At 31.7% G+C, this 14030-nt stretch overlaps 1 protein-coding gene across 9 annotated transcripts in view; it reads left to right on the top strand.

The window, feature by feature from the left end:
- PPFIA2 (PTPRF interacting protein alpha 2) overlaps positions 1-14030 on the top strand; it is a 664129-nt gene that overhangs the window by 544041 nt on the left and 106058 nt on the right. For all 9 annotated transcript variants that reach the window (XM_074270868.1, XM_074270869.1, XM_074270872.1 and 6 more), the window contains 4 exons: positions 5544-5627; positions 5930-6061; positions 8860-8922; positions 9606-9697. In XM_074270868.1, coding sequence (XP_074126969.1) covers positions 5544-5627; positions 5930-6061; positions 8860-8922; positions 9606-9697 — 371 coding nt within the window. The remainder of the gene's footprint in view (positions 1-5543; positions 5628-5929; positions 6062-8859; positions 8923-9605; positions 9698-14030) is intronic.

Here is a 14030-nt window from a genome sequence, read left to right as displayed (position 1 = left end):
AGAAAATTTTATAAGCCTCTGTGATTTAAATTAATTATAAATTATGCTTGACATTTAAATCATAATTCAGTTTAAGATTTTAGAGATAGATAAATTGTTTTAGATATGCCTTACTAACTTAAAACAATAACTCTGAATTCATGAAGTAATCATAATTGGGGTTTTTCCCATGATACTTTTGCATGCCAGGAAAATTATGAAGGAAATGACAATCATCACTTTCACTTGTGAAAGTATGGCATACTGGATGCAGTGACTTCAGAGTTCACTTATGAAGTAGTGCTAGTCATCAGATTTATTATTATGGCAATCATTTGCTTTCTGTTGGAAGTCTAATGAAACTTGTTAAATCATCACAGAAAGGGATCCAAGTAGTGTGTGGTTCAAATGTGGTTTCTATGAAAGTTATTTCCAGTATACTCAGAAAAAGTCACAAGAGTGTTTAAGATTAGCTCATATAAGACTGTCACCATGTCTTCAGCAAAAACTTCCTATTTGAGACTTTTAGAATCATCCTTCTGTTAATTCTTATATTTTATTATCAAAAGGAAATGAAATAACTTCAGAGAGCACATGAATATATCCAGTTCTTAGCACTTAAAATCCTGATTTATTTGATTAGCATTTTCTTAAATATTAATTTAAAACATCACTGATTTTTGGATAGTCAAAAAAGTCATTGCATTTGGCTGAATCTCGAGTCTAATCAAGTCCAACTTCAAGTTGGTAAGGAAGTTCCACAAAACAAGAGTTGTCAAAATGAAGTGTTTGAACCATTAAAGATATTTTTGAAAACTTGAGAGGCAGCCTTATATACCAAAAAGAGCCCTAGAACTGGTATCAAACCTTTTTTCTGATCTTATAATTATTACTTGATTAACTGTAATGACAGACTAATTGCTTAGCTTCACTGAACTACATTGACTATTGAGTGATTTCAATTTGAATTGAAGTATTTCTGATTTCAAATAAAGCATTCTAACCGCTTATCTATGATAAATGTAATATAATTAAAATTATTTTGAAAATTTGACAATGATGTAAAGTTGTCAGTTATATTTTTCTTATGCAGTTATCTAATAATATGTAATTTCACAAATTAATAGCAGACATTTATATATCATTTTAAAATTTGCAAAATACTTTATATTATCTCCAGCTTAGTATAATAAAAAGAATGACGGATTTGGAATCAAAGGAATGCGGTTCAACTTCTACATCAATCATATTACCTTGTAAACCTCAATTTCCTTATTTAGAAAAGGATAAAGTAGGACAATACCTCAGCTTCTGAAATTGTGGTTTACAACCCTATGTGGAGTCTCATAACTGAATGTGAGGATCATATAATTGTGATTTATTGATTTGTATAACTGTTTAATATACCTGTGTACCCAAGATCATGTAATAATTCCTTGGGGGGAAAAGTATAAGAAGCCCTAAACTAGATTACCACTAAAGTCCCTTCAAACTCTAAATATAGAATCTATTTATCTTTATAACCTAAGAGAGAAAAGTTTTATTCCCATATTTTTTCCCATTTATACCAAAAGGACTCTGGAATTGGGAGATTAGAGTGGGAGTGTTATACTATAATCACTTTAAAAGACATTAATGTTAAAAAAAATTAATAAAAAATAAATGACACTAATGTGTACTCCCTTTATTCTGCTTTAATGCTCCTCTTTTCGTCTCTTTGCCATTTCTGTGAACCCTTTTCTTATTTTCTTCAGTTCCTTTTCAGAATGTAACTTCTAATAAATCTTTCCATATATTTCCACCTTAAAAGTTAACTTCTGGCATTAATTCTAAACTCTCAGCCCAATACCAAACCCTTTGATTATTGATCAATAATCAATATATTAAGAAGTTGGGCCTACTTTGTCACTTCTGTTGTCAAATTTAATGTTAGTATTCAGTTCAATTTAACAAATCCTTGTAAACCACCTATTTTGTGTAAGGAAATAAACCCATGGTCAAGTAGAATTATGTTTATTCCTGATTCTAATATGTATTAGCTACATGAGTGTGAGCAATTTTCTTAAGCAACCCTCTCAAATTGTAATTTACAAAAGAAGTGGTGACCTCCATCATTAGATAAAATTTCCATACCACATTCCCTATATCAATGAAATAACTAATCTTGGCCTCCTATTCAGGGTATTACATATGTAGATAGAAAAGTAAAGTCCCTACACTTGACAAATTTACAATCAACAAGCAACTGCATAAACTAGAAAAAGGATTTGGGAACAGTAAACTTTAGTTAGGTAATAGACTAGTATTTTTTTCTATTGAATATGTTGTAAGGTACTTTCCCTCTAAAACTATTTTTAATCTAATCTATATTTTTCTTTTGCAAAATGGTTTAGATGTGTGTATGTGTGTATGTTTGTGTGTATGAGTGAATGTAAGTACCTTGAGGTCAGAGATTACATTTTTGCTTTTTCACTTTGTTTCCCAGGCTTAGCACTGTGGCTGACATAGAGAAAATAATAAATGCTTTAAAATATTTTTAAATAGATAACGTTGCATGTTCACAAGTTAAATAATAGATTTGAATTCCCATTAGTGAAAATAACAATGTCACATTTTTGTAATTCATCCTGAATATTTTCAATCATTGGGCAGGACATACTTATTGTATTTACATAATTATAAATTTGAATAATATAAATTTTAATACATGCACACACTTCAGAGAATTCATTATTTGACCAAAGGAGATTTAGTTATAACTCACTAATAAGTCTAAAGATTTTATATCTTTATACATATATGTGTGTGTGTGTGTGTATATATATATATATATATATATATATATATATATATATATATATTACTCTTATACATTGAGATACTTATCGACTCTATCTTTAAGATTTAATCATTTTCTTTCCATGATTAATATAATCATGGTACTCGATTCTATAAACCATTCTATCCAATGTTCAAGTTAGAATTATGGCAGTGCTAGAACTCATCACTCTAATATTATAAGTCAAGTGATAAGCATTTATCAAGGACCAATTGTAGTAAAGCACTGTTCTAAGCTCTGGAAATACAAAGAATATGGAAGCTTTCAAGGAGTTTAGTCTAATGAAGGGAAAAACATGCAAACATTTACATAAAAGCAAGATATATACAGGAAAGGTTCCCAGGATATAGTAAATGTTGTTTGAATGAAGTGCCCTTCTCATTTTTTAGCTAGATTTTTGATAAGTTGATCTGATATAGTTTTATGAGATAAGACCAGAAAGAATAGAATATCAAAGGCTATAAAGTCTTTAGTTTTACCAAGAAAATTTCAGAAGTTGAAAGTCTTCACACTTTCATTTTTCTTGGCATAATTACATTTTTTCTCAGATATTTTTAGAACTATTGACACTCTCAACATGATATTTTTAGTGACTAAAAGACATTTTTACATCTGTAGAACTAAAAATGTCAGCCAAATATCAATTCATTTACTGTTTTCTTAATTAAAGTCTACAAGAAGTATGGAGATCCTCCCATTTTGATAATTATATGAAAAATGTATACTTTGTAAGTTAGTAAATGTAGTAGATTCATATATTTAGTTTTCACAGAGAATTTTTTGTTGTTTGTTTTATGTTTTTCTTTGTTATTTTCTTTTAACAAGGAAATGAGAAGCAGAGCAAAAATCTTGGAAACAGCAAATGTTGAGTTGCCTCTTATTTACCTATATCAGTATTAAAATGCTAAGCGTTTATTCTGGGATACTGTTGTGCCTTGTGGAGGAAATAGTCATCTGTGCTTGATATCATGTTCAAATAGGTTACTATCTCATTCCAAATCTTGCATTACATATTCATGTATAGGGATATATGGCTTTATTATGTTTGCCTTTTTTACATTTACTTTTTGGATGAAGAAAGTTCATTATTTGGATAAACTATTTACTATTTAACTTTCCACTTAGGTTGCTTGGGTCCTCTGACTGTTTATTGTGATTATACTTCAGAATATGTTATGAATATATTCATTGCCATAACTTGTACATAGCATACTAATAAAAACATAGCATTCCATGTGTTGAACACATTGTATCTGTGACACCTTGGCACCTGTAAAGTGACGAAACTCTCCAGATACCTGGCAAAGAATAATGCATAAAGGTGCTCTATTCATTATAGTTTCATTTTAAGAATAGGTGTCATTCTGAGAACAACAAAGTCACGGTAGCACTTGGTTTCTGTATTATTCATTGGAATGATTAAGTAGTTTTGCAGACACATTTTCTCAGTTTCACTGCATCATTGTGTACTGAGGAAAATGAAAATTTTACATCTGTTTTTTTTAGAGGAAAATATCACAATACAATTTCAAATGGATAGCCATAATGTGCATTCAAGGCCCCAAATTCTACTTATTTCATGAATTCTCCTCTTCAGTATGTTTCTGAATCAATTAAAATGTATTTCATATCTTGTAAATTATAGTATTACATAATCTAGCTTTTTAATTTGGAGAAATTAGAGGCTGTATCCAAAAGAAAATTATGAATTTCTTATAATTGGCTTATTTGTTTAGTATCTTATACAACATTAAACCTCATTTCTATCCAATAACTGGCAACTTCTCCCCACTAAAAAAAAACCTCTAACAGCCTCTGAGACATATTCTGGTATTTGGTTTCCCCATAATTCCAATTATATGAGTTTATTAGAGTTGTTTTGATTCATTCTATAGTAATTGTATATCAGCCAATCATCACTAACCTTAAAACTCCATCTGTAGGTCAATAGCTTTCTTTCTTTAATTTTTTAGCATATCATTGTTTTCCATTTCTGTACATCAAGACATTATGTCCACTAGATATCAGTGTAGTTCTCTCCACAAAATTTTGTCTATTGAAGTATTGAATTTGCAGTCACATTTTTCTTTTAAGCATTCTGTGCTGTGTTTTGTTCAGTGTGTCTTTAGTTCTGATTTTTTCAATTTTGTCCCTCTCCTTTTCCTTGACTTGTTAGTCTGATCCAACCTCCTCTACCTCATCTGATGATTATCAATATGTTATGGAAGCTAAACTACAAGAATTGATCTCCATACGTAGGAAGGTAGTCCTACTGGACTTTACTTTCTATTGCTAAATAGACTTCATCTGTTTTATTTTGGTTTTTTGTTTGTTTTTCCCTTTGGTTTGTTTTCATTTATAAATATTTTAATGATTTTTTTTTTTTAGTTATTGATAATCAACCATCATTCAGCTCAGTGCTTCAGGAGCTTAAAACTTTTCCAATGGCAGGTTTCTGTTCAAACTGCACAGTCTGCATGCTACATTTGGCTGATTTCATTGCTCATAAACAACTCCAATGTTTTGCTGATGCTTGGATGTAACAGGCCTTTGTAGCTGACACATTTCAAGCAATGCTGTTCAGCTGCCTGTTTTAAACAAAGTTTCAATTTTGAAAACTAAGTTTGCGGTTGGTAGTAGCTTGCTTTATGTTTTATTTCAATTTCCTTAAATGAAATGTTGGGAAAATGTGATGTTTCTAGCTAACCTTCCTATTTCTTCACAGGCTGAGGAAAGACATGGTAACATTGAAGAGAGGATGAGACATTTGGAAGGTCAGCTTGAAGAGAAGAACCAGGAACTTCAAAGAGTATGTGAATAGCAGATCTCTTTCCACTCCTTCCCACTATTTCTGATTTTATTATTCCACAGTATGCTCTTTATCGATTGTGAGCTTTAATTAAATCACATTTGGCAGGCTACATGCATCTTAATGAAAAAAAAAATGTTCCTGACAACTTCATCAACAGAGAAGTTTAATCTACTTTGGGGACTCAATAAAAATGTTCCAATTAACCTACCCAAATTTCAGCTTTGAATATAAACTGAAGATGATTTTTGTATTTAACTTGACAGCATTTGTTGTTGGGTTTTTTTCCCCCTGAACTTAAGGCTAGACAAAGAGAAAAAATGAATGAAGAACACAACAAAAGGTTATCAGACACTGTAGATCGACTTTTGACGGAATCCAATGAACGTCTGCAGCTACACTTAAAAGAAAGGATGGCAGCGCTGGAGGAAAAGGTAAAACAAACTGAAAGGGCATCTGTTTATCCCATTAAGTAATACAAGTCCAGATGGTCATCAGCTCTAATATTGGTGTAAACAGTGTGTTTTTAGTGATTTCTAGTGTGCTGTCCAGCAACTTTCTTCCAAGTATCTCATTATAAAACTACATGTTTGATTCAAGTCTTTTCTTATTCCAATTCATCCACTATCCATGTGCTTTCTTAAGAGCCTGTCAAAACATCACGCTCCTGAGCTCAGTAAGCTCCAAGGAATTCCTGTTTCCTCTCAAATAAAATATGAATTCTTGTTTAACTTTTAATAGCCTTCAAAATACCCTTTCTTTTCAAGCTTATTATATATAAATTTTCTTCTTGCAGTCTCTGATCTAGTAAAACTGGCCTTCTTGCTGTCCCTCCCACAGGGTCTTCCATTTCCTATTTTTCTACCTTTGTACTAATGTTCCCTCATGGTTAAATGCTTCTTGCCACTCTCCATTATGGAATCTCTTAAGTACCTGAGCATTCAGCTTGCATTTTCTCCTTCATGCCCTGCCCTCGGCTGCTAGTGCCCGTTTATTAAGTTTTTCCTTAGCACTCCCACTGGAATTTCTTCTTCGGGTCCAGTCCCTATCTCACATAGATGGGTTACCTCAAGAGGTGGTTCTCAGGAATGAACTTTACTAGTACTTTTGCTCATAAGCTTCCATTGGCAATCAGCCCTTCTAACTTTGCTTTTTCTAAAAAGTATTAACCAAGATGGTATAGCAAGAAGAGTCCTTCCAAGCATGAGGTAAAGGATTAAAAAAAAAAAAAAAAAAGATTAGCTTCTTGAGAAAAGTAGGCTAAAATTTAAGAATATAGTGATAATGAGGCACATATAATGATTACACAGAATTTCACAAAAGTTTCAGGTCAGTTTTAAGCCACCCTAAGACTTGTGGGACAACTTTAATATATGGCAAAGGGATTACTTGGTACCTCTGGTATTTATTGCCTGGGGGTTCTTTGTTGACTCAACACCAGCCTTCTTTTATGGTATGGAAAACTATCTTTGCAAGAATTGGGGGAAAATACTATTAAAAAATAAAGTTACACTTCCTAGTTGTGTGATCCTGGGCAAGTCATTTAACCCCAATTGTCTCAGCAAAAAAAAAGAAAAGAAAAGAAAGAAGAAACTATTTTGAATAGTTATACAGTAAGAATTTAAACAAAACAAAACAAAAAAAAAAAGAAAAAAAAGAAAGCACATCTGTTATTTCACAATATATCATTCAGCTTTTGACTGGATATGTTACTTCCTAATGGTCTAATATCTGTAATTACAAGCATGGTTAATATGTAAGAGATTCTCTCTCAGGGAACAAGTAACTAAACCCAGAATATCAAAAACAGCAGGGGGAGGCAATGGAAAGGGAAGAAAGGAAGGGAAGAAAAAAGGGGAAGATATATGTATGTATATATACATGCACAAGTATAGATAAGCCCAGGATGAAAAAACATCTTGACAATTCTAACTATTTATTAAAACTTGAACTTGGGTACGCCCCCTTCCCCCTGCAATAGCCAAATAGGCCAATTAAAACCAAATGTTTGACTAAAAATATGTTAGCCGTTAAAAAAAAAAAAAAAAAAAAAAAAAAAAAAAAAAAAAGTATCATCAGCTAGAGGAGGTGATATAATGGTGAGAGCATTGGCTCCAGAGTCAGAAAATTCCAGACTTTAACTTCTTATATTTTCCCCTACTTTTTTTCCTCATTACATATGAGGAAACTGAGGCACAGAGGAGTTAAATATTTGTCCAACGTCACACAACTATTAAGTGTCTGAAGTAGAATTTGAATTCACTTTCCTGACACCAGGCCCATTACTTTAACCAGTGCCACCAACTGCATCAGTGGTTTGGAAAAGGCATAATTCTTGCTTTCAGTCAGAATCACTTCCTTATTTTAAAGATGCATGTGATAATCTAGAGTCCAATTTATTTCTGCCATTATGAAAGTGCTACTTGAATGAAGAGCTCGTCTTTTTATGAGGATTTTCTTCTGCAAATGCAAAATGTTTTTTGTCCTATAGTTACTAAAGAGCAAACCTAGAAGCCAGTAAAGCTTGGTTTCAGTTCCTCCCAAGTGACATATTTTACATTTGTGACCCTACTCAAGTCATATAATGTGTCAGCACCCTAGGAAATTCAGCAAGATAAGGTGCCATCCTTGATTGATAAAGAAAGGTTTTAAAGTTCACCATGTTAAAAAAAATCATAGGTCTAGTCTCTGTCTCATTCTATCTTTCTCTCTCATCTCTCTGTCTCTCCTTCTTCCTTTACCTATCTTTATCTTTATATCATATTTATCATTTCTGTCTGATATTTTTATAATATACATGTTTCATCTTAATAAAAATTTGACAAGTTACATTATGTAATTATCTGATAATTTCTCATTTCTTAAGGAATCAAACATATGTTCAATAGAAACTCACATGTTTATAGGAAAGTTTAAGTGAGTAAACATGAATGCTTGCTTCTTTTTCAAAAAAAATTCCTCTTAAGATGTAAAGGAGTCATATTTATTTCCCATCAAACATGTCATCTGAATGATAGAAGCAGACAGTGATTAACATGTTTTAAAAAATATGTTTGTATTCTGTTCTCTCTCTGAATTTTACAAGCTAAACCACCAAGGTTTCAATTTTACGTTTCCCAAATGTAAAGATAGTTGTTTTAATGAATCTGTATTTATGAAGAAAACAAACATTTGCTTTACATATACATGGTTTTTATGTTGTTCAATTGATGTCACATCTGTTTTTCCCTAGAATGTTTTAATTCAAGAATCTGAAAGTTTCAGAAAGAATCTTGAAGAATCGTTGCATGATAAGGTAGAATGGAAAGATTTACATATGTCCCCTTTATAATTATGTATATATGTTTAAAAATATTATTATTATTATTATGAAATAAATTGAGTAAATCACTAGTATCATTACCAACAAACATTTTGAGCATATGCTCAGTAGATGTCTGGAAAAACGCACAATCTCCTTTATAAAACCAGGCAAAAAACCTCAGTTGTGCCTGATACTAGAGATAGTTGTGCCTGATGCTAGAGCAGTGGTCCTCAAACTTTTTAAATAGGGGGCCAGTTCACTGTCCCTCAGGCTGGACTATAGTAAAAACAAAAACTCACTCTGTCTCCTCCCCTCAGCCCATTTGCCATAACCTAGCGGGCTGCATCTGGCCTGGAGGCCGTAGTTTGAGAACCCCCGCTAGAGAAGTTGTGCAGTACAGAAAATAACAGATAAAAAAGAGAAGACATGAGAAATTAGAGGAAAGAAGAGGTCATTTTTTTTAAGCTGGAGAAGGGGGCAACTGGAAGTTGTAACAGTTTTTGTCTCTATGTCTTCCTGGTTATAAAAATTCTCATTATTGAACTGGCATGCCTTACAATATGCTTGTAAAATGTTTATTTTCAAGACTAGTGAAGCAGGAATTTGACTTATTAATTTGCAATTGATATTATAGAATATGCATAGTGTCTGAGTAATTTTTCTTTGCTCTTTAGGAAAGATTAGCAGAAGAAATTGAAAAGCTAAGGTCAGAACTAGACCAAATGAAAATAAGAACTGGCTCTTTGATTGAACCTACAATATCAAGGTAATTTCTAATTCCAAGATGTTCTGATTCATTACAAATGAATATTAAGATTTTTTAAGGCTTGCTGCTGCTTCCCCAAATCTTAAATACCAAAATATTTGTTGATGAATGATTATTTTACCATGTTTTAATCCCATTTTTACCTGTCACACTCAACATAGATCATAAAACTTTTGTGTTTTAAAGTATATTGGTTTAAAAAAACATAAGAATTATTTCCCTAGATAAAATAAAACATACCTTTTTCTGATTTTTTTTGTTCAGTAACTTTTAAAGATGATTTGAAAATCTGTATATCAAAACAAATAGCTTCTTGAATGAAACAATTGAAATGTCTAGACTTAAATCTATCATGGTGGAAAAGTCAAAAACACCTTTATCTAAATGGAATTTTTGGCACTCAACTGTTCATTCCTCTATTTCTTTAGAAATATAATTAAATACTTGCATTCCACTATTTTTTATTTATCATAGCATGCATTGTTGTTATTTTATATCTTTCTAAAGTTACATATTGTTAACTAAAATAAAAGCATAATTTTATCAGTGACTTATGTTAGGATTTGCATTAACTCATAAGTTTGCTGTTGGGAAAACTGATAATGTTTCACATTGAGTGAACGCGCTCTAAAGGTCAGCTGTTTGGTAAAATCTTCCTTCATCTCTTCTGCAAATACTCCTAGCACTTTGAATCCTTTTGATGAGAATTATTACATGTAAAATCCTGATCTTGTCTTATTGACTCAACTGAAGGGCTTATTAATTTAGTGTCCTTGACTTTCCCTTTTTTAAAAATAACTATTTTCATTATAGTTGGCTTCTTTTGCCATCCTTGGTATATATTTTATGCATTTAAAACATTTTTTTCTGCAAGTCTATAGGGTTCATCAGATTGTGACAAAAGAAATTGCTTTTTATGACTTTTAGCAGACAATTACTTAGTCTCAAAGGATCAATATTCAAAAGAATTTGTGATCTCAATTTGCAAGTTCTCTGTATAATGAAGATTGAAATCTATCCATGCCTGTGTAATATCATGGGACTCTTAAATGGATCTTTCCATAAGTTTACCTAGGAAATGCTGTGCTCTTCTGGTATTGTGAAGACAACAAGGGAATGTTCTGGCTGTCTAGTTCTCTCCCTTCATTTACCTCATGTGATTAGCTCATATTCAGTTCCCATGATAAAAGTCTCTGATGATTTCTTTTATTTGTTTTTCTTCATAGTTTCTCATTGGTTATATATTATACCCTGTTCATCCTCAGTGTGCAACTTTCCTTTTCCTTTCATGATGTGTCAACCAAAGAGCCAATGAAATAATGTTCTCTCTTGTCTTTGGTCATAAGATTATTTACACTTTTTCTTTCCTGGAGTATAAAAAGTCTCCCTCTGTTTAAGTGCAAATTTACTTTATTTCCTGTTATTGAATTTATAGGAAGAAATCTATCATTTAGAATCAAATTAAATTAAAGGAACCAGAAAAGGAATATGAAGACACAGAGGAGGACCACCCAGAAAATAATATTTTGAAAACCCTAAAAAAAGAAAAAAAAAAAAAAGGATGGAAGGAAGAATAAGATTATTGTTTTGTGGACTTTTTAAAATTTGAGTTGACTATGATACCTTTTTCCAAATAAAAATGTTAAAGAAAATTATGATGTGGGATCATGGAATCTTAGTTAGACTTAGAATTTTCCTTCCACTTTATTGGACAAAAATTGAGATGCCAAACTAAGACTTAGCAAGGGTAAGTTATTTGCCCAGAGACATTCAGCTTGTAATTGGCAGAGGCCAGATTTGAACCCTCCTGACTCCAAACCTAGGACCTCATATGCTACATCATTCCCTCAATGACAATAAAGAAAAGGATATTAGTGATACAAATTATTTTTTTTAAAAGATATCTAATATGTATTGGAACTCTCTTCCCTTTACTGCAATATAAAATATAAAGGAAAAAGCAAATGTGACTTTGTCATCATTGTGCATAGTTGTCATCATTGTGCATGTTTTACTGTTGTTACATAGATATCATTGTCTTTATTTGTTTCACTAATGAATATTTTCATTAGTTTGTATCACATTCTTGTCAAATTTCATCCTCCATCCCAACTTCTGAACCATTTGAATAAACCCAGAAAGTAATAAAAATGGAAACAAATAAAATAGAGTTCATCAAGAATGATTTTTAGTCTAGACTACTATTGTTATAATGGGGCAGCTAGGTAGTTTAGTAGATGGAGCACCAAGTCTGAAATCAGAAAAATCTGAGCTCAATAGCTTTATTCACTTATTAGCTGTGTGACTCTGAGCAAGTCACTTAACCCTGATTGCTTTAGTTTCCTCATCTGTAAAATGAGCTGGAGAAAAAAATAGCAAACCACTTCAGTATCTTTGCTAAGAAAACCTTCAAGGAGGTTATGAAGACTCAGACTTTCATTCAGCAAAAGCAATATTACTACAACTACTCATCAAAAATATGAATAATCAATAAGGTAATTTCTAAAAATAAAGCGCGCTTATTTACAAAGTAAAACAAATAATTTTGAATTGAAATAATGTTAATATAAGTCATTCATAGGGGTTAAAAAAAACTGAGTTTAGTCACTTTTCTTTATATCTCAGAGATATAGCTATGTAGACATATTTATACATAGCAATAGAGTGTCAGGATTTCTTCAGCTGTATTCCTGTTAATTAGGACTCTGAGGAGTACAGAGAACATCCATAAGTAATAAAATCTTTCCATTTTTTATATTGTATTGTGTATAGTAAATCAATTTGGTTCTTTTTTAATAGGTAGATTTAATTTGTAATTGTGCCACAATTTCGAAGGCTCATTAGCAGCTTTTATGATCAAAGGAACCAAGCCTTCTTATCCTTGGTCTCTGTATTATCAGGAAACTAAAAGAAAAAATTAAAAGAGGAAAAGCAAGCCTATTGTCTTTTTCAGAAAGAAAATGATGATTTTGAACCATACAACAAACCTTTTGAAGAAGAACCATCTAAAGCTGATTGCAAGGTTTTCTTGGCTGTCTCAACTGAACAGACTTTATTTCTTATTAAAGTAGAATGGAACATTTTCCTATAACTTGGAGAGTAAAATATATAAAAGGGGCTATTCCAAATATGCTGAGGGTGGCCTGATTTTCAGTTCAATGATAGCTAATATCAGAAAAGATAATTTTGACTACAGAAAAGTTTTAGCATTTTTCCCCACCATTTTCTAGTCTTATTGAAATCTACAATATAAATGATGTACTCTAAATTAAATATAAATGAAACCAATGAATAGAAAAGAATAACTTGGAGCTTCCCATTGGTCATTTCAACAACTTAGTTGGCTTATGTGGGAAAGAGATTTCTTTAGAAATAGTTGAGGCCTTCTGTTTCAGTAACATCCAGATTTATGTCTAAATATGAATCTTAATGATGGTAATAGCTAGCCCTTATATAATAGGGTTTTGAGGTTTGCCTAGAGATTTACATATATTATCTCATTTAATCTTCTTAACAACCCTGTGAAGAATGTTACTATCTTTCTTATTTACTCTTGGGGAAATTGAGGTGGGAAGAAGAGAAATTAATTTTTTCCTGGTCTGTACAGTTAATAAGTATCTGAGACAGTATATAAATCACGCTTTCCTAATATCAAGTTTAGTAGTCTATCCAGCTACAAAATGGTACTATTCAATAAATAAACATCTATTCTGATAAAGGCAGTGAGGCAATGTGTTGTGGTCAACAGGAGGCCAGTCTTCTTGTCAGATACCTTTTCAGATACCTACTGACTGAGATACTCTAGTAAAGTAAATTAATCTCTTAGTGGCTATGCAACTTTCCAAGACTTTAAGTTATGGAGAAGGATGATATGTAATGATAAAGGTTGGTTTACAATTAAAAATTCCTATACTAATGAAAATACAGATCTTGAAAAAGAAAAGAAAAAACACAAGGAACTGATATATACAGATAAAAACAAGATATCCCATGTCCTCAGGGAGCTTATTCTCTATTTGAGAAAAACAGAATATATATATATATATATGTGAAGCTTCAGTTGGCTCATCTACAAAATGAGCAGACTGAGTAAGATCATAGGGTTACAGAATTATGGCTCAAAGGCACCTTGGAAAAATCAGAACCAATCTTGTTTTCTAGATAAGGAGCCTGAGGAACAGAGACTTTGAAAGAACCTTTGAAAATCAAATATATACAAATGATTTCAAGGAGGGATTAAAAAATACTTCTTCTATAGAGTTCTTAACCTGGATCTTTTTACTTACTTTTCAGATACATTGATAAGAGCATCTATCTATCTATCTGTATATCT

This window comes from Sminthopsis crassicaudata, chromosome 5 (genome assembly GCF_048593235.1).
Source record: "Sminthopsis crassicaudata isolate SCR6 chromosome 5, ASM4859323v1, whole genome shotgun sequence".
In the NCBI taxonomy this organism is placed as follows: Eukaryota; Metazoa; Chordata; class Mammalia; order Dasyuromorphia; family Dasyuridae; genus Sminthopsis; species Sminthopsis crassicaudata.
This window is presented reverse-complemented; position numbering and strand designations above follow the sequence as displayed.